This window comes from Plecotus auritus (genome assembly GCF_963455305.1).
Source record: "Plecotus auritus genome assembly, chromosome: 11".
NCBI lineage: Eukaryota > Metazoa > Chordata > Mammalia > Chiroptera > Vespertilionidae > Plecotus > Plecotus auritus.
In genome coordinates this window covers 38914220-38938646 of record NC_137777.1, presented here as the reverse complement: position 1 = coordinate 38938646, position 24427 = coordinate 38914220, and the positions used below count along the sequence as shown (strand labels likewise).

The window sequence follows — 24427 nt, the reverse complement described above, 5'->3', positions numbered from 1 at the left end:
TAAGTTGGCTTAATTGGAAAATTGTGTAGCTCAGTCATTAATTAAGTAAAATCTATCATACTCTACTTAGTTCTCTTTGTAAGACTTCACATCTTAAATCAAATTACATGTAAATCCTTTTTAAAAACATCAAGCATGACATTTCTATAATAAATCAGACACAAGATTCTTGAAACCTAAGGACCTTCTACATATTTGGTCATTTGCCAGGAAAACAGATAAAAACATCAGTTGTACTCTAATTACATTTTCAAACCTCCATGGATCTACTGCCTCATTTAATGTTGATTCAAATTGTACTGAACAATGAAGCCAATCTCCCAAAAGTTGAAATGCGTTAAATTGAACTTGGGGAGATGCATCACCCCTTTTGGGCCACGAGGGTGACGCAGTAACTTAACCTGACGTGGAAAAGGAGAACAATGCAAGGCTTGTGGCTTTGAGTTCTGTTTTCCTACAGTGGATTTATTTGCTAGTTCTCAGCAAGGTCATGGTCAGAAATTTATTAGTGGAGGAGGAGCATTCAGATTCTAGTTATAAGCTAAATCACCTTCAATAAATCACCTAAAAACCTAATGTAATGAAGATTTCTGAATCTGCAGCCACAATAATTTTGAATAAATTAACATTATGTAGATGTTGAAGTGAAAACATATTTTTAAAAGTAATTAAAAATAAAAATGCAACCTTTAGCAAAGGATACTTTGTTTTTATTTCCCCTTTTTTTTTAAGAAAAAAATATCAGTATTCATATTTCACCAACAAGTCTCTAAAGGACCAGGTGTTATAATCACGGTCACACAGGAAGGAAGTCACAGGATTCAAAACCATTTTCTGATTAAAAATCTAGGTCTCTTTCCATTATTGCAAAATTGTATCACATAGATGGCTGCATTTAGAGAATTCTAACTCCCCACATCCATAATTCAACAGTCACAATCTTGGCTCAGCATTTATACTTTAGACATGTTTTTTAAATTGATTTTAGAAAAAGAGGAAGGGAGAGGAATAGAGAGATAGAAACATTGACTGGCTGCCCCCGTCATGTTCCCTACTGGGGATCGAGCCTGCAACCCGGTCATGTACCCTGACTGGGAATCGAACTGGTGACCTCTTGGCTCAACCACTGAGCCACACCAGTTGGGCAGCATTTATACTTTAAACTCATTGTTTTGGGAAAGTTTAATTCAGTCAGCCCAAATCACTTCGCTATGAATGTAGACCTCATCATACTAAAATGAATGTGCTCGTGATTAAAAAGGAACTTAGATGTGAAGCACGTTAAATAAGTATAATGATTGTAAGGCCATCAAATAGCAAAAATAAACTGAAGGGAGACCGTGTACCTTCTCTATGACAGGTTTGCATTTTTCGATATAAAATGCACTGTTCTGCGCTGAGAGTGTTCATTCCTGCAATGACCTCATTTATTCTGTCTTCTAATTACTTTTAACCACTGAGCACAGAGCACCACTGTGAAAAGTCTATTGACATCTATAATGAAACAGCTGACTGAAGAAACTAATTGCTTAATGTCGCAGGGTTGTGTATCCCCTGCTCCCTTCTGTTACCTCACACCCAGGGAGAATGGTACACCTAGGGCTGATGCAGAATGTTAAGTACTGATCAGTCCTGGATTGGCTGCTATGCTTCTACACAGACAAAGTGTCTGTGACATTAATATGGAAAGACCACTGCGGACCTATTGGTCTTTCCCACCTTGTTCACCCTTAGCAATGCATTTGTGACAAATGAAAAGCTTGAGAACACTGTCACAGGTCCTGAGGGATCTCAAAAACCCAACCCCTGTGTCCTTGATCCCCTGTAACAGAGAAGACACTTTTCTTAATAAAACACTTAAGTATTATTATGTGAAAAGGGGGCAAACAGACTATTTTTTTTCAATAATAAGGAATTCACTTATATACACACTTATACACAGATAGAATAAAATATTAAATATATATACTCTCTCTTTAGGAAAATGTGAATGACAGTCTAACAACAGCTAGTATCCATAAGCCAGCAATCACTCAAGAAGGTTTCCAGTATATCCTATAGAAATAAGCTCTGGCCCTGCTGATGTGGCTAGTCGTTGAGCTTCAACCTATGCACCAGGAGGCTGCATTATGATTCCCTGTCAGAGCACAAGCTTGGGTTGCAGGCTCAATCCCCAATAGGAGGCGTGTAGGACGCAGCCGATCAATGTTTTTCTCATCAATGTTTCCATCTTTCTCTCCCTCTCCCTGAAATTAATAAAAACATATTTAAAAGAAAAAGAAATAAGCTCCAATGTCTTTTGAGGCTTTCAACATTATTTGACTCCTGTCAAACAGACTGTACTGATGAAATCTTCCCATGACTATATTGGGTTCCTAGGTTTCATGGTCTGCGAGCTGAAAGATGAGGGGTTAATGAGCATTTGGAAAAAAAAATACACAGAGATGGCAGGCAGAGCGGGGCAGGGTGGAGAAGAACTGAGCAGAAGGCAGAAGTGAGCAGGACAGCTGGAGTGAGATCCTGGTATGGATCTCACATGCAGAGCCATACTGAATACTCCACTCACTCCATATATTTTAAGGCAAAAGGCCATCGAGTGTAAGGAGCACATTTGCAGCATTGGCACAGGGAATTGGACATGACATTTTCATGAAAGATAATGGGACTTTCTACTGCAAGTTTCAATACATGCCCTGGAAGTTCTCAGTGTATATCTTTAAACCAATGCTTACAAATTAACTGCCAGGCAAAAACTTTCCCCACCCCTCATTCTTTCTGCTCAAGCACCTTAAGGCGTGATTTCCTCTGAAGTGGTTTGATGGCTGCGTTTAGCACAGAGACAGTCACAGGCCTTAGGGGAATTGAGCACTTAAGGCACTTGAGGATGTATGTGCTGTGCTGAACACATGTATGAATATGAAATACCGCGTGTGTAGCTTAGTCGCCAGGTTTGAATCTGCTTCTCCACATTTTAGATTTTTAGCTCAAACTCTTCCTATTTTATTTCATTTCTGTTTTGTTTGGGCGGATTTACCTGAATAGATTGGAAACCTATTGCAACTTCCTGAACTCCCTTGACCTTACTCTCCACTTTGCTATCTGACTTGTATCTTTACTCCTTACAGGTTCTTTGATGACACCAACACTTAAGGGGTGTCTGGTATGAGATTTCTTCTGTCTCCCCAGTTCTTTGACACTGGACCATAATTGTTTTCTCTTTGACCTGTTTATCCCAGACACCAAGTAGAGCTTAATCTGTGTATCTTCAGACATTTCTGATGGGTCCTCCTGTGTTTTATTCTGAGGCCCCCACTTGCAGGGCACAGAGAGCACTGGGAGGTGGAGAACCTGGGACAGCAATACTCTGATGTGTTCCAGCGATCTTTCCTCAACCCCCCGTGGGCAACTGATTCTTCTTTGTCTCACTTCTGTGCCTTCTCCTGGGGTAGCCCTTCCTGCTCCTGACACCTGAGTGTGTTCATTCCCAGAAAGTTCTTAGTAATGTTTTAAACCCAGCTCACATATATCTCTGTGAAGTCAGCTCTGACCTGGTCTCCTTCTCCTCTCTCCCTGTACTAATATCAGCCCCATTTCTGTTTTTCCATAGCCTCTTGGTTGGGGGGGGGGGAGTCCAATTATTTCTAATTGCAGTATACATTGTGAAATAGTCATCAGTCAAGCTAATTAATATATCCATCACCTCACATACTACTACTTTCCTATTCTTCGTGTGTGTGTGTGTGTGTGTGTGTGTGTGTGTGTGTGTTGAAAACACTTAAGCAATGTCAGGTATATAGCACAATATTGTTAACTATAGTCACGTTGTTGTACATTAGATCTCCAGAATTTATTCCTCTTGCATAACTGAAATGTTGTACCATTGACCAATATCTCCCCATTTCCCTGCTCCAAGCCCCTGTTAACCACCATTCTGCCCTCTGTTTCTCTGAGTTTGGTGGAGTAATTAAGGTTTATATGTACTTATATTCTATTCTGAGTGGGATATATTTTGCTATTTTCCCAGAGCCCCATTATAGCATTTTATTTCTTCTGTCCTAAAGATTAGAGCACAATTTTATTTTATTTTCATTTTTTGTTTTGATTCATTAAATATGTTATTAGCTATCAAACAATTGAGAACAGTTGATTTAGTCATAATCTAATTATAACTGTTAAAATAACTGAAACTACAGTTATATTTAATGACAATTTTAAAGTCAGCTCTGTCATTGTTATTCCTACCCTTATATAAAAGAAGTGTTTTAGACCAATGTGTTTCAGATTCATGATTACAGAGGACAATTTTAGAACTTATTGGGAATGTACAGTATCTTGGGATCATTAGTAAGCAAAAAAATGTTTCTACTGTTCTATTTAGCTGTCTTTCTGGAGATTTAAAATTCAAGCATTTCTACTAATCTTGTTACTGAATCTCTCAAATAATTTTTTGCACAGAAAGTAAAGGGATACATCTGAAACCTACATTTGCTTACTGCAGGGTTTTTTTTTGTTTTGCTTTGTTTGTTTTTTTCTGTCCCATAGAATCTAACCTACATAGGGATATCCCCAAGAGTGAATCTCCTCGCCTTATCTGCTGTTTCAACTGCAAGTGGAGAAAGATGCCGCTTCATCATCTGCCCCCTTAGGACTGACGACCCGCACCAGGCTGCCCTGAGTGCCCCACTTTTATAAGATCCTGCATTTTTTAATCGGAGGCCTATTTTGTCAATTCGTTCTCCAGTGTCATATGATGACAGAATAAAATATTGCTAAGAGAAAGTCCTTTAAAGTTCAAACAAAAGTCGTTTTCAAAATTGTTCATTGATACTTATCTGAAAAATATTTTTTAAAAATTGTTTGTAGGAATCGAGAGTCACTACACTGTTTATCATAATTTGAAATATCAACTTTCTTCATTAACCAAATTGGTAATACATAGTTTTCTTTATTATTTTGTATTTTAACTCCTGGGTTTCATTTTTCTAACAAATGCTTACAATCATACGTTAGGTCCTATGCTTTGGTCACATGACGGGTTATATAAGCTTCAGCTGGTAGGGAAGTGTTAGCTAGGACAAGGGTATTAAGGTCTGGGCTGTACTTACTAAATGTTATTCTTGCTAAGTGATAAAATGTACCACAGTATTTTGCAAATGCAGCTATAAACAGATGAGCTTGACAGCAACTCAACCTGATCAGCCCACTGCAAAGAAGAAATCAACTTGTAACTAACCAAATAGTCCACATAAGCAATGGCGGAGCCTACCTTCCCCGAGACAGAGTTTTGGATAGAAATCCTGTCTTCTTTACTTGTCACAATTAAAGATACTACCTCGCCACAACCATGTCTAGTCCTTGGATAGAGTATCCCAAGGGGCCAACCCCTTGAGTTCAGTAACAGAAAGGGAAGTAGAATGACTGAGAATTCAATCACCATTTGTAATGCTGTCAAATGTGAAAATATATCCCAATTTTGGGGGGATAAAATAACAAAGCATTTTAGAAATAGACTCCTTTTAAGTTAGAAACTTCATATATCTCTATCCCTAATCTCTATATCTATATCCCTTTAGTTCCTAAAATTTATACATGTTAAAGTTAGTTTCTACAATGTATTAAAGAAAAAGCAGTCTAACAGTGGAATACATAGATAATGGCCAGCTTGATGGTCATCATCTTTTTTTTAATGATGAGAACAAGCTGGTGTTGCCACAGACTGTTTCTCACACTTATATGTGGTTTTAAATGGGAGATAGTGGTGATGCGGACTGGAGCTGGTGAGTCCTGGTGATGCTGTTCACAAGCCCGACTGGATGTCAGTAAAAAATGCAGGGCCTTACTTCCCGGAAGAAATTCATCCTCTCAACAAAGCATGAAGATAAAAGGTAATTTATGAGTACAGAGCCCCCAAAGTTTTCATTCAAAGGCGTCATAGGCGAGTCAGAAATATGAGACTTGTGTTCGGATGACCCCTTTCCCTCAGGGCCAGCCCAGGGCTCTGACACCACCCACACCCCATTGTTAATAGAACCAGAGAGTGTGGACCAAACCCTCTGGAGTAAGTCCTTAGAGGGGAAAAATAACTCCAGATTTCTTGTCCTCACTGGAAATTTCTCTGATAGATCTTTTCAGGTAGCCTCTGGAAATGTCCACCCCCTGGCTCCCCTGGCGCAGGCAGCTGAAGCTGATGGAGCAGAAGGAAAGGGCGTCTTTGGTTTTGGACACACTAGGACTCGTGCCTCGGGATTTATAACATTTGTGGGTACGGATTTTTATCAGTTCAAGAAAACCAGTTGGCTAGTAAGCAGGTGTGGGAATAAAGAATCAAAACAAAATGAAATGCCGCGTTGAATGGAAGGCTGCTGCAGTATGAAATCAAAGGGACATGGAGAGATCCCCATGGCATGCTTCTGGATTGCCTGCGACAAATAACTGGCAGGAGGACAAAAGGGAACTTTAACAGCCACAGTGGCGATTCAATGCTTTAAAAATGTTCACTTGAGCAAAAAAAGTTAAAAACACTCACTTTGGCATAAGGTAAAGTTGCTGTAAAGCATGCATCTGGACAATATATAGTATAAATCTTGGTAGAAAAGGAAATTCAAAAGATCTTCAAATGTTTGTACTTGTTAAACCAAGGAGTGTAAATGAAAGCACTGCTGAAATATCAATGCCCATTTAGAAGAGAAGCATGATATGTACCCTCTTTACACAAGGAAAAGGGGGGCGGGCCCACGACCACCTGACCTGGTTGTGTTGTGCATGAGGACAATCCTTCTGGAACCGGAACAATAATATATAAACCAGAGGTTTCAACTCCAGTGATTCTACCTGGAGGATATTTTTGTTTTCTTTTAGCTTAATAGGAAATAAAATTGAAATAGGAACAGCTACATAAAGAAAGATGCCTCTGATGTGCAAAGGATAAAAAAGAGAAATCACCAAAATAATACAGTAGTTGAGTAAACTGTGGTATAACAACTAGTTGGAATGTTATGTAACACAAATAAAAGTGATAATGAGAAAGTGGATGTATACATTTTGGAAATACATATAGTTGCTAGGAGCCTAAAGCAGATTGTTAAACTATATATATCAATAACACTGTGTTCAAATGTGTGTTGTTTGATATAAGTTGCAAGAGATGATATAAAATGAAAATAAGGCATGTCAGGATAGGAAATTCTGAGAATTTTCTATTATTAAACTACTTGTTAGTAATATGTTTATATTGATTAAAAGGCAAAACCTGATTTTAAAAAGAGACAGTCCTGTTCTTCCACTATTCGAAAGCAATGAAGAGACTGTGGGCAGGAAAGTTCATCAGTGGAATTGTAACTCATGCAAAGGATTATCCTGGGAAAGAGAATTTAATAAAAACAAAGCCAGGCTAAATGCTGTGAGTGGATTTTAATCATTCATCCTGAATTCTTGTCCAACTAATCTCACATTCATTGTTGTATGCAGCTCTGCCATCTAATTCAAATAGGCATTGAGACACCTAGACATTAATGCTAATTAAGTCTGTCTTTTCATACTGAGAAACCACATTCTTCTCTTTAATTGGAAACATATGCAGTATAATTCAATCCTTTAAAAATATTTCAGAAAAGGAAAACTGATTCTCTAATGTGGATATCATAGGGTTGACGATTTCTCATCTTGATTTTAAAAGTATGATAAAAGGTGTGTGGAATATTTATTCTCACACTGTGAACTTCTCCCCTCTGTGGGATCCATGTCTAATGGCAGTGCAGGTGTGGATCTACCTGAGTTCCTCTCAAGCTGTATGGATTATAACTAGTAAGGGAATTATTTTAGAACCTTTTCTTACGTGGAATTTCTGTTTCCAACATAAATTAGTGCACATTTACCATCATGAAAAATCTAAGCATAGCCTTCACTAAAAGGTTAAAGATATTATTAAAGCCTCGTTTTATTCTGCATCATGGAAAAACAAAACCATACTATTTTCAAATAGTTGTGACCTTCAGTTCAGCATCTGTCATGGGGCATTTGTGCCCACACTTCAGTAAATGTCTCCAAAATGAACTAACCAAAACTATATTTATTTTGAATTGTAGAAATGGAAAAGTCAAACTACTTTGAAATCCCAGTGTTACTTGTGATTCTAACACACCCTTCAATGAATACAGCAATTGTAAAATAGTTGTGGGACATCAATCTTTCTCCTGTACAACATCAGTCAAATTTTTAATTGCTCATGAAATATCTGAGAATAATTTGGACAACTTGGTCATGGTTCTTAAATTAAATGACAAAATTGTCTTAACTTTCAGTAAATTGATGTGGCAGTTGTCACAGTGTCTCCAGTCCTCAGATAACGAAGATCTTGTACCAGGATAAGAGAAGAACACAAACGCTCAAGGTGATAACACTTGGCTGAGGCCACCATGGCCACCATGCCATTCCTGGAACACACCAGGCACACTGCCATTTGAGCTCCCACAGGGGTGTGGCTGTTCCCTACCATGAACAAATGCCCTTTCTGGAGATTTCTGCATAACTCACTCCATTTCATACAGGTTTCTAATGAAATCACCTCTTCAGAAGGCAGTACCTCTTCTTCCTGGCCCGTCGACTTTTACCCCTTTGACTTCTAATCTTTTTTTGCATTTATTTCACCTATCATATTACATATTTACCTGTTTACTGTATTTCCTGTTTTCCCCAACACAATGAACACTATGTGAGAGTAGGGTCTTTATTTTTTCAATGCTGTATCCCCAGCCACTAAAACAGTGCTGGCCCATAATTGGTGTTCAATACATATTTATTGAGTGAATGAATAATGAGTGAATTAATAGGACCAGAATGAATGAACACAAGTTGATCATAAAGGAGAGATAATTTTTCTGCTAGTAAAAAATATGAAATAATTTTATATATTCGGTTGCAGACAACACTTTCAATTAATCTCTTAGTAAGCTTGCAATAGAGCACAAAATTCTGTATACTAGTATTCTATCAACCATAATATGTAATGTTCCTTTCAGAAAAATCAAATCAAAACATGCTGTGTAGGACTTGAAAACTAGAATTCAGGCATACCAAGTCCAACGGAATTTCACACAAGAGCACCTGCTGTCTTGAATCATCTTTCTCCCCTTTTCTACCTCTCCAATCTGATCCAACAAAACCCAGTTCAACCATCAGCTTCTCCATGGAAACTTCCCAGTTCTAACCATCGCAAAGATCTTATATTTTATGGATAACTTTCCTAGGTTATTTACATTTTCTGTACACAAGTAGTACAGATTTACTTGTGTGTTTTTTTTAATTGTTCTTGCTATATGGTATAGTATTATTAATTTTTGTTGTTTGTTGTTCATACTTTATGTCTCTAACATGAGCATCGCCACTTTATTACACAGCCAATAGCACCAACTGCGGTCCATTGCATGAGTTAAATACCAAGTGCATTTAAATAAATAATAACCACCATCCTCAAATCTAACTGGCCTCGAACTAAGAGACAATGACAGATGACAGAAGGTTCTCTGCCCACTCAGATGACAATGAGAACTAAATTCTTCCCTATTTTCCCAGCTACATGGTTTTGCTTCCTTGTGAAAATGGAAGGATGACAGAAGAGGAACACATACTTATAAAAAAGAACTTAACTTGTGGCTGTCCACTCACCTTCTGCATCTGATGTAGCCATATGATTCATACAGAGCACAGTTGCCGAAGACAAACCACCTGACTAGCACCCATCTGGGTGTCCCCTTATATGTTCAGGAACAACATACTATATGGGCTCTTGCACTATTATTTTGCCAGGAGTGGGAAGATGGTAGTAACCCCAAGGCTGCATCCAGCTCACAATAATTGTGTAATAGGGATCTAAACCACTGAAGAGTGGAATGTCTACCAAATGCAATGAAAAGTGTCCTACCAAGCAAGTTCCTTCAGTGAATATGGTCAATGAATGATAACTTTGTACCTGAAGTATAAATATAATAATAAAATAAAAGGGTGAAAACATTCTGGGCTACAATGACAGAAATGTGGGACTTTATTCATTTGTGTGAATAGTCACAGAAAATATAGGAACTAAAACCAGGAAATACTGTGTAAGAATTATCTAATTTCAGAAATCTTCTCCCAAATATATTTGTCCTTTGAATGCTGCCAGTTATAATTTCACGTTGCCAAAATGTAAACCAGAACTACTAAGTGAAATTGGGCACGGTGCATGCTCACGTACCGGTGCACGCCGCTGTTGCACATGATGACATGGCAGGCCCCCAGCCTGCTGCACAGCTCCGACGACACCGACAGCAGCCCCACGCCCGAGGCGCTGCACGCTGTGTTCGCACAGGCCGCCGTGCGCTTGGACCTGATAAACGAGGCTACCAGTCGGTAAAGTTCATCCAGGGCATTGAGAGGCCTCAGGAGCTACAGAACAAGGGGATGAACAAAAAGTTCAACATGTTTAGTGAAAATGAATCCTTTTATTGATTTTATATTTCATTGAATTTATTGGGGTGATATTGGTTTAAAAAATTAAAAAGGTTCCAGGTATACAATATACATCATCTGTATATTGTACTGTGTGTTCACTACCCCAAGTCTTCTTCCATCACCATTTATCCTCCCATACCCTCTTCTACCCCCCCCCCAGTCCCTCTTCCCTCTGGCAATCACCATACTGTTGTCTGTCCATGAGCCTTTCTTTTTAAAGAAATACTTATAGATGGAATATAATTCATAGCTATTATAGCTTTTAATGAATAGTCTAAAACATTTGATTATGGAGGTAACAAAATTGGAGACTGCAAATACAAAAGCAGAAAAACTGAGTAAGGGAGCTATGTAAATGATAAAGCATAAATAAATGCTATCCTCTATTTGTACCTTATCAACATAGGCAGCCTTGGATGTGGAGTTGGGTGGTGAATTTGACTTGTCCAAGTAAAATGCCCTGTAAGAATCCAAAGAATGAAGTATCATTCATTGTGAGAGAAATTAAAATGCACGAGTGTGCTTGGTACACAAGTCTACGGACAAATTATTCCCTCATTCTGAATCCCGCAGCTGCCTGTTGGTCCTGGGTACATAGCACTTTCGAAGTAACCCAGGGAAGCGTTCAGCTCAGGACAAAGGGTTACGGGGACAGAACCCCTGCAAAGTGGAACGTCCTTCAAGTGCCATGACAATAGTTTCATTTACCTGGTTGGGTCAGTATCTACTAAGAGCACAGGATGGAGAGCAAGATCAAAGGAATTTGAGCTATTTTAAAGAGTTCTAGACTTTCCCTAGTATCCGAAAGAGATAAGAACTCTCTAAGAGGATTGCTGTTATGAGAAGAGGAAACGAGCTCAAATTGTGTGAGGTACAGAGAAATGCAATGCGGCTGGAGCTGGGTCAGAATGAATGAAGCTCAGGAAGAGGCTGGAACGAGCAGGCTCTGTAGGGCCCTGTAAGCCCTGATAAAGACTTGGGTTTTAACTGGCCCCATTACCAGACGGCGGGCTGTTTTATAAACTGAATTGCTGTGCCTAAAAAGTCATGTTCTCCTGCAGATCTGAGTACCTTTTTATTTCAGTTATACAGGTACACACCTAGGTGAACGCTGTGAAAACCCATGCACGCACCACCATGCTTTCACTATGTTAGCATATTGCACTTTGTTTCTCCTTTGAAAGAAATGAAACTTGACAGATGCAGATAAGGCCTTTGTTGCTCACCCTTCTCCATTCCCATCTGGCCCCAAACTCTCCCGCACAAAGGGCAGCACCACCCCGAAGCTGGCACTTATTACTTCCACACGTTAAGGTCACCCATATGGTTGGCCTAAATGGAGGCACCAAGGAATAGCTGTTTCTCTTTACTTTTTTTCCCTTTAAATCCACATTTTCTTTCTAGGCTTACTTCCCCAAGAAGGTGGTTATTGAATAAATATTTTGGTCAGCATCTGTCAGTGGTATGCTCCGACAAAGAGTTCTAGAATTAGATCTCTACATTTCCCCCCTCAGTACTGCTTTGGTGTCTGCTCTCAAACTAGTTGTCTTTGTTTTGGGCCTAGTCTATTTTTTCTCTCATAGGTTAAGACTTACTTTTTATCCTCGATATTCTAAAGTTTTACCTCAAAATATTTAGGCATTGATTTATTTTTATTTATCCAGACAGAGTCTTAAAGTGCACTTTCAACTTGAAGAGTCTTATCTTCAATTCTAAAATAATCTCAGCTACTATCTTTTTACATAATCTCACATTCTCTCTCTCTCCACACACACACGGATACTCAGACAGTGCACACTTTTTTTTTAAGATTTTATTTTGCAGTTACTGCATTTTAGATGATTTACTAAGTAATATCTTCTAAGTGAAAAAAAAGGTCAAGTATAGAGTTTAGCATTTCTGAGAATTTTATTTCCATGATTATCTTTTCATTTGCAAGATTTCTGCCTAATCTTATTTCATTTCTATCATAAAATGCATGAGAATGTAAACTCTCCATGTGGAGGTGGATTTGATTTACTTTTGTTCATTGCTGTTTCTCTAGCACCTAAAACTGGGTGGAACATAGTGTTGACTTAATAAATGTAAATAAGTAATTAGGTGAAAAAGGTGAAGGGATTACAAACACAAAACAGCTCATAGACAGACAACAGTATGGTGATTACCAGAGAGAAAAGGGGGTGGAGGGATGAAGAACAGGGTATGGGGGATAAACGGCGATGGAAGGAAACTTGATTTGGGGTGGTAAACACACAATACCAGATGCAGATGATGTATTTAGATTTGTGTATCTGAAATCTATATAATTTTACTAGCCAATGTTCCCTCAATGAATCCAATGAAAAATAGTTACAGAAAATAATAAATAAATAAATAAATAAATAAATAAATAAATAAATAAATAATTGGATAACTGGCTTTCTTTTTCTTCAAGATTTTCTACCTTTTTAATGGGCTGCAATCCTTTGTTTATACTTTGAGCATCTAAAATATTCTTTGCCAGGCTATTTCAACATTTTAATTTCTTCTGAGTCAAATTTGTTTTCAGTGGCAATTTCATTGGCTCTTTCCTTCTTCATGTTCTTTGGGATTTTGTTTTGCAAGTTCATTTGTCGTGGGAGGATTTTTAATTTAGTTTTATTTGTTATTTTGATTTAGCTCCATCCCCTATCTCTCATCATCTTTCTCTTACAAATGATTCTGTGCTCATTTGGTGCCCAGAACCCCCATCTTCATGTTGGAGATGGGAGTATCACATTATGCGGACATCTGGATTATTACCAGTCACATCGTGAACCAGTTTAGTTCCTAGTTTAATGGCCATGTCAGCTTCTTCCTTCATCTCAAGTCCATAAAAGCTATAGTCTCTGGCAGCTGTAGACAACAGATTGCTCATCCTTTGCCCAGAAGTGGAGGAGTCCTTCTCTACACCCTGCTTTTAAACTGTGAAGGTTGGCTCTTGATCTCTACCTAGTGTGGAATGACTTTAATTCCTCAATTTCCTTAAGGAATTGTACAGAACCCTCTGCCCACCAACAGAGGTCAACAAGCCAGAGGCCTCAGCAAAGAATTGCTCCCATTTTCTTTCCATTCACCGGTCACTGAGATGATAAATTGTGACCTCAGCTGTGACTTTTACATTTTCTGCCTTCACATTTTATCCAGCATTGCTATACATTTAGAACAGAGGTAGGTGATGCTTCAAAGCTGGAAACCACAAAAACACCTGATCAGATGTCCTCACGCCTTCTCATGTGTGCTTGGTAGAAAAAGAGCACACCAAGTCAATGAATTATTTAGCCCTCCAGGGTCTCAAGCACCTCATTTTTACAGTGGATATTAAAATTGCCCTGCGTATCGATAGCATAATGTTGAAGATTAATCAATGAATATGAAGTGGTCGGTACTGTGCTCAGCAAAGAGGGCTTATGCAATAATTATTTTTCAAGTGCACACAGTAGGAGGCATCTAAGCCAAAGTGTCCATCCAGTTTTCCCCTAAGGCCATCTCAAACATTTTATGATCCCTGTAGAAAATGAAAATTAAGGTAGATATTTGGCATCTACATAATTTTACAATCACTGCACAAACAGAGGTTCAGTTCTCAAAAGAAAGGAAACTCTTTTTTTGGTGAAAGTTAAAGAGTATCATTTAAATGGCTTGTTCGTGTGCAGGGTTGTGGGAACTGCAGCTCTTCCCTACCCTGAATAGTTTGGGGAGAAAAATGTTCTGTACAAGCACTCCAGGGATCATTAGTACACCAAGGAAAACTTCACTACTGAAGCCTGCCACCACAGCGGGCCACACTGGGCACTCTACCTACTTTCTGAAAGAAATGTTCCTTAAAAAGAAAAGTTAACAGGAGGATCATGTTGATCTAATTCTGCTACATTCATGAAAATTGACTTGGCAGAAATCTTCAACTTTTCAATGGGGCAACATCTTCTAACAAACATATTTGATGAAGAGAATCAGTAGAAAAGTAACTTTTATAGATTTAAAATAAATAAGTGCCCACATCAAGTGAAACCTTATTTAGAAACAATCATATCTTTCCTAAGCTGCTATATAGAAGAACTAAAATAGAAAAAAAATCAAGTGATGTAATGGCATCCTGGAAAATACTCTTAGAAGAGAAAGGCCAACTATAAATTCAGAGTTAGATATATTATTGATCCAGACTTGGGCAAGTAGTTAATATTTGTTAGCCCATGATGATAGAAAGCAAGAAATTATTATAAAATACAACTGTGAGCTGATGACATTTAGAGAAAATGACCATGAAATATAGCCACCTTGTTACACTTATGAAATTTACATAGACAACAAATATTTTAGTCAATTACCTCTTATAATAAAAACTTGGACTTGAGGCTGCAGCCAATTTTAGGTACTCCCCATCAGGAAAAAAAAAACACATACAAAAAACACAGGTGTGCAGCCAGTTTACCATCCCTATTGGTTTGCAGGTATTCACAGAATTTCAGTATTTTTCAGAATATGACAAACTGTGGACAGGGAATGAATTTCTAATGCACTTCCCTTAATTGCAAGTCTTACCATGCTCCTTAATCAAAATTTATGAAAAATTTAATGGTAAAATTGGATTAATGCCAAAACTGACCATAGTTTATTATGTTTCTGAGGCTAGTAAGAATGAAGTCATGATCCTTTGTCTCAATATAGCAAATCTTATTGAGACCATTTGGAAAGTGCTGCTCTTATTTTATAAAAGGTGAACAGTAGGTTTCCTTTCATGCTTGATTACATCAGGCTTCACTGTCACAATTTTATAAATTAACTCTACCATAGAAAATGGATACATTGCAATAACATTTTTTCATTTAATTCCTATAGAATAAAATACCAAAGAAAGAAGTAATAATGTCATAAGTACTATCAGTAGTGATACAAACCTATCCAAATCAAATAACTCCAATGAAACTAATTTGAGCAAACTAATTTCATACAATCTAATAGTAAAGACAAGTGTACAGGTATCTACAATGCAAGGTACAGTGTTGGGAGGTAAATTAAAAAGTGCAGGAAGTCACTGGGATATGCCTGCAAGAGAAAGAATTCTATATAATAAAAGGCTAATATGCAAATCGACTGAACAGTGGAATGACCAGTTTCTATGACGTGCACTGACCACCAGGGGGCAAACGCTCAACACAGGAGCTGCCCACAGGTGGTCAGTGCGCTCCCACAGGGGGAGTGCCACTCAGCCAGAAGCTGGGCTCACGGCTGGTGAGCCTCTCCCACCTCCATGGCCGCGCTAAGCTGTCAGTCAGGCATCCCCCAAGGGCTCCCAGACTGCGAGAGGGTGCAGGCTGGGCTGAGAGGCCCCTCCCCGAGTGCACGGATTTTGTGCGCCAGGCCTCTCGTATAACATAAGAGTTGTACTTTGACCCGTGGAAGGAATTCTGGAAAGTCAAAATGGGAAAGAATCATTTCAAGTGGAGGCAACACCATGAAGAACAGAACAGATATAGAGTGGATGGAGTCAATTTGGCTGAAAACAAGGTTCATGTAAGGTAGGGAGAGAGAATGCTGGGCAAGTCAGCTGGATCATATTGTGACAAAATTAAGTAGCAAACTAAAAAATTGTAATTCATTTGTTAAGCAGTTGAGAAGCACTACACAGTAAACACTTAGCTATTAGCAAAAAAAACAACAAATGGAAAGAAATGTGTGATACACAAAATACGAAAATTTAGAGTTTCAAGAGACCCTAGAAATGAAAAGCATCATTCAGCATTCATAACAAGACCACGGTAATGGAAATAGGGAATTGATGTTAGCCACGAGAGAAAGAAAATTAGTTTGGGGAACATAGAGATTAGTTGTGTAGAGTTAACCAAGTTCATATACTAATTTAAGAATCAGGGAAATGCTTTGTCAAATGGGTAAAGAACTAGGATCAAAGCTCTATAGGAACAGGCTGATGCTCCCGGGATGGCCAGGTTTTCACACAAAGGGAGACGATGCAACAGCTTGATGTAAAATATTTAAATGTATTAATTTTGTCATTGAAGATACAGAGAGGTTAAATCAATGACACGTGTGACATTCTTCTCATTTGGCGCTACCCCCTCCTTCTTCTGGGCATGTTGGAGTATATCCAGTTTTCCAAGAGAGATGACAAAGGCATAAGAGCCCCTGCTGTTTTATACACAGGGAAGAATAACTATAGTATTCAGCTCAGATCTCTGCTATATTCTCGTTTCTTTTCCAGATCATTGCTTATGAGATCATCTCTATATTTAAAATAATTATGGAAATTTCTCATTGGCCAGACTCATCTGTACTTCTACATAAAATCGCATAAAAAGATACTGATCTCTTGTCCAAGTGAGCCTCACCAGGCAGGTTCAACCTGAGCTCACATATGGGTAAAACACACGATGAGTAAGGAGGTAGGAGAACATTAATTTGCACCTCCATCCCAACCCCTTTCCTTGTCCATAAGCATTAGCCTTGATTTCTCTAGATTAGGTTTTACTTAAAGTAAGAGAAATCCTAAATAATGAGATAAATGTGGATTTGCTTGGGCAAATGTGTGTTTTGGCTTGTCAAAAACAGAGCATCTTAGGTGCTTGTCATTAGAGAACCGCCTATTATTAATTAACAATGCCATTTTTACTTCTACCTGAGTGTTGGGGGTGGGAGGGTGAGGAATTTCGGGAAGGCTAACAAGACAGTCGTGTGACCACAGAGAACAGGACTTTCCCACAATGAGAAAAGCACTCTTCTCAGACTTCCCTTATGCTCTGAAAACAGGATCATGGTGTTCAAGGTGGTGGAGATGGACCCACTGCTCCCTACTGCTGCGGCTGACCACATTTCACTCTCCTTTTGATGGCCTTCAACCAGCAAATACTGGACTAGAATCCTACTCTCTGGTTTTCAAATACTCCTTTTCTTCACTTTCATCTTGTCCCTCTTTTCATGAGGATGCTAGGGTGATAGTCCTTCCTGCACCCGCGACTTGTATATATCACCACATACCAGGAAGAGAGTGAGCCTTATACCATTTCTGGTCATGGATTCTGCTATGTTGAATTAGATGGAAGTGAAGGGGTAAAAGACGTGAGACTTAAAAGAAATGTTTCCTTGCCCCAATTGTCATTGAACTACTGTGATTCTGTCTTACCTTCCTGAAATACTTGTGGCATTCAACAACAGTTGAGAGTAATAAAAATTACTAATCCTACACTATGGCTTTCTGGACATAAGGACATGTTCTTAATACTTTTCATTCAATTAGTTCAACCAATATTGTGTGAGCATCTATTGTGGTGTGAAGCACTATTTCCTATTTTAGGAATACAGCGATGAGAACAAGAGACAAAGCTTGTTCGCTAGAGAACGTGTATACACCAGGTGAGAACACGTGTACAAGTCAGGTGAGAATGTGTCCTTCCCTCCCTGTAAGTGTCTGAAGAGCCTGACTCTAGCAGCCTTTCTCTGTGGGAAAATAGAAACTCCTCTAATTCTGGTTCTCCCTAAATCTGCTTTTCTACTACAGAGCAGCCCTGTTCAGTGTTTTTTCCAATAACATTTCTTTACCCAGACACCAGACAAGCTTGTTCTCACTCCTGTGGGATCTGCCCTTAGCTCACTTTACAATGTCCATCCTCATTTAGAAAATACACACATACATGAAGGGCCAAAGTGACATCTCTTACCAGCAACTGTTTATTTTAAATGCCAGCCTATTCCTCTATCTCAGTGCCACTCAAAATGTGGTTCACAGACTTAAGTAAAGAAGTTGCTAGCAGGAATTTAGAAATTGCATAAAAATATATATTGCGTCAACATGCAAACATTCAGAGGAGAAACCAAGATGGCGGCATAGGTAAGCACCTAAACTGCTGCCTCGCACAACAATTTCAAAACTACAACTAAAAGACAGAACGGACACCATCCAGAACCACAGGAAAGCTGGCTGAATGAAAATTCTACAACTAGAAGGAAAGAGAAAAGCTCACAGAGAATTGGAGGTATGGCAAAGGGTCTTTGTGCGCGCAGAGGGAAGGGCGGCTGAGAGCCTGGCTGACTTTCTCTGGCGGAAGGGGAAAGGAAGCCCCTGACCGCACTGAACCCCAGTTCTGACTGCACTGAACCCCAGTCCCAGGCGAAACCCCGTGGACCCAGGCTCATACAGGGGGAGTCTGGACGGTCAGGTAGGGAGAAAGGCACCCGGAGACTCGGAGACCTGGGGGAGACCCGGGGGAGCCCCGGCAGGCAGGCAGGATTCCGGAGGCGTGCGCACCAGTGTGCACGAAGGCTGCGGAGGTTGCCACAGGCTTTCCCTAGCAGAAGGGAGTCCGAAGCTCCTGACTGCACTGAGCCCCAGTTCTGACTGCACTGAACCCCAGTTCCAGGCGAGCCCCTGGGGAATCTGGACTCTCGGGTGGAGACTCGGGAGCCGGGGAAGGCAAAGGTCTGCAGGCGCGCACGCGCGCAAGGGCAAGGCTGACTGGAAGCAAAGACTGTCTGCTCCGCCCTGAGACTCCACCCCATCCAAGCTGAGCACAGAGGCTATTGCAATTTGGCAAGTCTAATCCTATAAGGCTGTCTCCAACACCGAACTTCTCCCAGCGTAGACACAGCTGATCCTTACAGCCAACTGGCCTGGAGGTCAATTCCTCCCAGTGATACCAACAACAATCAAGACTTAACTACAACAAGGCTGTACACACAGTCCACAAAGGGGTGCACCAAGAGTGTCCACCTCAGGTTAACTGGGGAGGCAGACCCACTGGGCCATATAGGAAACCTAGCACACAAATCTACCCTACCAACTCAGGGAAGCAGTGAAAATGCGGCGTCAAAGATACAGATCACAAACGAAAGAAATGGAGGAAAACAAACGACTGGATATAGAATTCAAAACCACGGTTATAAGGCTTTTCAAGAATATCCTAGAAAAGGCCGATAAATATAACGAGACCCTTGAAGATATGAAAAAGGACCAACTAGAAATTAAACATACACTGACTGAAATAAAAAATATTATACAGAGACCCAACAACAGACTAAAGTAACATAAGAATCAAGTCAAAGAATTGAAATACAAAGAAGCAAAAAACACTCAACCGAAAAAGCAAAAAGCAAAAAAAAAATCCAAAAAGTTGAAGATAGTGTAAGAAGACTCTGGGGCAACTTCAAGCGTACCAACATCAGAATTATGGGGGTGCCAGAAGAAGAGAGAGAGCAAGATACTGAAAACCTATTTGAAGAAATAATGACCGAAAACTTCCCCCACCTGGTGAAAGAAATAGACTTACAAGTCCAGGAAGCGCACAGAACCCCAAACAAAAGGAATCCAAAGAGGACCACACCAAGACACATCATAATTAAAATGCCAAGAGCAAAAGACAAAGAGAGAATATTAAAAGCAGCAAGAGAAAAACAGTTAGTTACCTACAAGGGAGCACCCATACGACTCTCAGCTGATTTCTCAACAGAAACTGTGCAGGCCAGACGGGAGTGGCAAGAAATTTTCAATGTGATGAATAGCAAGAACCTACAACCAAGATTACTCTACCCAGCAAAGCTATTATTCAGAATGGAAGGGCAGATAAAGAGCTTCACAGATAAGAAAAAGCTGAAGGAGTTCATCACCACCAAACCAGTATTATATGAAATGCTGAAAGGTATTCTTAAAGAAGAGGAAGAAGAAAAAAGTAAAGATAAAAATTATGAACAACAAATACATATCTATCAACAAGTGAACCTAAAAATCAAGTGAATTAAAAACCAGAGGAACAGAATAATCTGGTGAATATAATAGAATCAGGGGCATAGAAAGGGAGTGGACTGATAATTCTCAGGGGGAAAGGGATATGGGGGGGTTCATGAAGAGACTGGACAAAAATCATACACCTATGGATGAGGACAGTGGGGGGGAGGTAAGGGCAGAAGGTGGGGTGGGAACCGGGTGGAGGGGAGCTATGGGGGGGGAAAAGGAGAAACAATTGTAATAATCTGAATAAAGATTTATTTTAAAAAAAAAACATGCAAACATTCAAAAGCACTTGTCATATTGAGCAGGACTTAGACCGGCACAGTAAGCCCTGTGCTGTGTGAGTTGCGAATAGTCACAGACAGCAGGGCCACATCACACTAAGTGGCAACTATAAACCCAAACTGTATACAAATAGAAATCAAACATAAGCATTTGTTTTTATTTAAAACTTATCAACTCTACAGTCACTTTAATTACCAATCAGAATTTTAAAAATTGATGGTTTAACATAATTAACTAGGAAATAAAATTGGTAACATTTCTCTACAATTTATAGATGACAATAAAAATTTCACTGGAGTTCTGTTAAGAAATTGCTTTTAAATCTTATCTTTCCTCCCATTAACATATATCTCTGAGAAACTGGATTTCCCATACTCTGAGGGTAAGACCATCGTGGGAAGAGTGTAGAGGTACATTTTCTCCTGTAAGCCATGCTGCCATGTCAACCCAGAGTAGGCCCTCAGGAAGAAACTAGCTTATTTCTCAGACTGAAAACTTTAAACATCGGTCTATACAGTGTTTGTTCAAGTATATGTAAAGACAGTGAATATGGAGAATCACAGTATCACTCAACTTTTATTTTTGGTTGCAGAATAGCAAAAGTGACTCACGGTGCTTCCATATTCATGGCTGAAAGAATCTGGTAGTATTCAAACTCAGCGGAGCAGAGCAGAGCCGAGCCTGACCCTTCCCGTTTGAATTACGCCTGGCATGAAGAGCCCCTGCTTCCTGGGCTCTCCCTGGACAAGAGTACTGCCACCTCATTCATCGCAGGGTTGGGCAACCGCATTTCCCGTCGTTTCACTACACCCAGGACTGGAAGCACAGCTGGGCTGTCCATCCTTCTGGAGAGTTCTCCACAATCACTTCTATCCTCTTACAGTTTTCTGGTATGAAATCTGGGTTATTCTCAGGAGTATCTCGGTGCTCTTCCAGTTCCATTTGCATAGTTGTTTCATGCAAGCGCCCTCTATGGTTTCCCCACGGGGACGTGAGGTCAGCTGGCCCAGCACCGAGGTCCTTGGAGAAGCCCTTCATACTAACTTTATTCCCTAATGAGCTTCTGTGCAGGAAACCCATGGAACCCACCTTCAGAAACAAGCCTTTGCTACTCTTTATGTTTGGTGAACATGGAGATCTGCACAAACCTCCTCTTGACTACTACTCATAGCAACCTCAAAAGCAATGCTAGCTCCAATGGACAAGTAGGGACATCAAGGCTCAGAGATATTAAGAACTTGCCCCAAGTCATACAGCTAGTTGGTGGAAGCAGGAGAGGCTCCCGCCGCTGCGCTCGCCAGCCGTGAGCCTAGCTTCTGGCTGAGCAGCGCTCCCCCTGTTGGAGCGCACTGACCACCAGGGGGCAGTTCCTGTGTTGAGCGTCTGCCCCTGGTGGTCAATGTGCGTCACAGCGACCAGTCGTTCTGTTGTTTGGTCAATTTGCATATTAGCCTTATTATATAGGAATTATTATATAGGATTACATAGTGTATATTCCAACACTTGATTGAAATTTGAGGCTAGGAACATGGCTGATAATGGATTTTGATGACATTTAAAACATATGCAGATGAATTCCCCTTCCTGAGAGTGTGGAATCGTCTATGAGGCACATTCATTGTGAGGATAAAAATACATCGGTGAGATTGGTTCATAGACTCTAGAGATACTTTCAATTAATTAATAATATGATTACAATGATTTCAGTCTCTTTTGCCTTTTTCTTCCACTTTGGCCTCTTTCATCTCTTCTAGTTCTACAGCTATGAAACAAAATCTTTTCATAAAAAACAAACAAAAAAACAAATCACGATGGTTCTTTGCCCTTTAAAACACTTGGAAATTCTCATTTTCCCCCCAAAGATTTCACATATTTGTGTTGTACTTAACGCTTGTAAATGACTACAACAGCATTAAGTCACTTCCCCAAGCCATGTACATTAATCCTGCGATCATCCACTTGTTGGGAGAAGAAATGGAGTATTGGTATAAAAGCTTATGCTTCAGAGCTGAAAATACCTAGTGTGAGTCTCGGCTCCCGTGGAGCCAGCTGCCTGCCTTTGAGCAATTCACCGAACCTCTCTGTAATTGAGGTGCTATCATCTGGGAATTCTCAGGCATTATTTTGGTTTTAACATTAACGTCCTGTTAGTGAACCCAGCCTACTGGAAAGAGCCTCATAGATAGCAATCCCATATCTCAAATTCAATTCAATTCAGTATCCTGACACTCCCATTCCCCAAGGAACTTCTCCTCTGGTTTTGCCATTACATCAGATAGTGATGCAGGTGCCCAATCCAATGTGTCTGTCTCCCTCTCAACACACTATGTATTCTCTCAAGACTTTTTTTACCCTACCTCCTAAATATTTCTAAAATGGATACTTTCCTGTCCATTTCCATTTGCTTTAATAACTTTCTAACTAGTCTCTGACTCTGCTCTTAGTTTCCTTAATTTGTCCTCAATGGTACCACCGGGATGCTCAATTTAAAATGCATGACCCCTTGCACCACTTAAAACTCACAAGCCAGTCACCTTTCTTACAGGCATAAGGCTAAGCTCCTCAACTGGTGTCCCAAGGTCCCCTTGGTCTGCTCCTGCCCACCCCTCCTGCTTCCTTTCTACCATTCCTCACCCATCATGGTTCTGCAATGTCTTTGCTCATATTGTTCCCTCCCCCTGAAGGAGCCTCTCTCCCTTCCTTCAACTAGCCTACTAGCAGTCATCTGTCAGAACTGCCCATGCTAAGCTCCTGGGTCTTTCCTAAGTCTCTTCTGCACTCCCGGGCATCCTGTTGCCTCTACCATAGTGTTTAGTAGAGTGTTTCAAAATAACCTATATACTGCATTTCCTCTCCCTTTCCTTTAAGATTTTCAAGGGCATACTGTCTGATTCATCTCTGCATGCCAGTGCTGTACACAGTTCTGTACTTGCATAAATTACACAATAGCTGGGCTGGCATGGCTCAGTGGTTGAACATCGACCTATGAACCAGGAGGTCATGGTTTAATTCCTGGTCAGGGCACATGCTCGGGATGCAGGATCAATCCCCACTAGAGGGCTTCCAGGAGGCAGCCAATCAACGATTATCTCTCATCATTGATGTTTCTGTCTCTCCTTCTTCCTTCCTCTTTGAAATCAATAAAAAATATATTTTAAATTACACAGTAAATATTGTTGAAACATAAAGACTATTTCTAAAAGGAAGACCTGTCAGCAGTGACAGTAAAGTCCACACTATTCTCCATGAATACTATTCTGTTAAAGTCACCATGTTACTCAGGAATCCACCACCATTTCTATTCTCATCTAGTTGCCCCAACTTTTGGGCGTTTATATACATGCAAACAAACATTCATTAATCATCTGTTAGTAGATACCTTATCAACAATGGGTAAATAAAAAAGAAAAAGACAAATCAAAAAGGAAAACCAGATATTCATAAAATAAATATAAAGCATGATGTGATGAAGTCTATAATGTAGGCATAGAAAGGAATATAAAGAAAAAGACTAACTTATGGGAGGAAGGAAGACCTAATGGAGGATGGATTTTGAGGTATGACAGGAAAGATGGGTGGGAATTGGCCAAAGCAACTGAAATCAGAGTCAGTCTGGCTAAAATTACCAAAAAGCCAAGCAAAGATGTTTCATTTTCTTCTTGAATGACTGAAAGAACCTCACAAACTTGGATCTATATAAAACAGAACTTTGTCCACCATTGAAGTTGTAAGGTTCATGTAACTAGAGAGCTAATATTCGAAACATAACACTATTTTTCCCACAAATCATGATTTTTAGTAAGTCCATATTAATTTCTTCTAAGTTACAATTATGTTTTTTGAATCAGAAGTTCTGGGCCTGAGCTAAATTTCCTGATTGGTACAGGAGCAAAGCTTTGA

The 24427-nt window shown here is 39.7% G+C and overlaps 1 protein-coding gene across 1 annotated transcript in view; it reads right to left on the bottom strand.

Moving 5' to 3' along the window:
• Window positions 1-24427, bottom strand: part of PREX2 (phosphatidylinositol-3,4,5-trisphosphate dependent Rac exchange factor 2) — a 225313-nt gene that overhangs the window by 17231 nt on the left and 183655 nt on the right. The window contains exons 36-37 of the mRNA XM_080646985.1: window positions 10882-10948; window positions 10232-10422 (exon numbers count right to left, since the gene is read on the bottom strand). Of these exons, the coding sequence (XP_080503111.1) occupies window positions 10232-10422; window positions 10882-10948 (258 nt within the window). The remainder of the gene's footprint in view (window positions 1-10231; window positions 10423-10881; window positions 10949-24427) is intronic.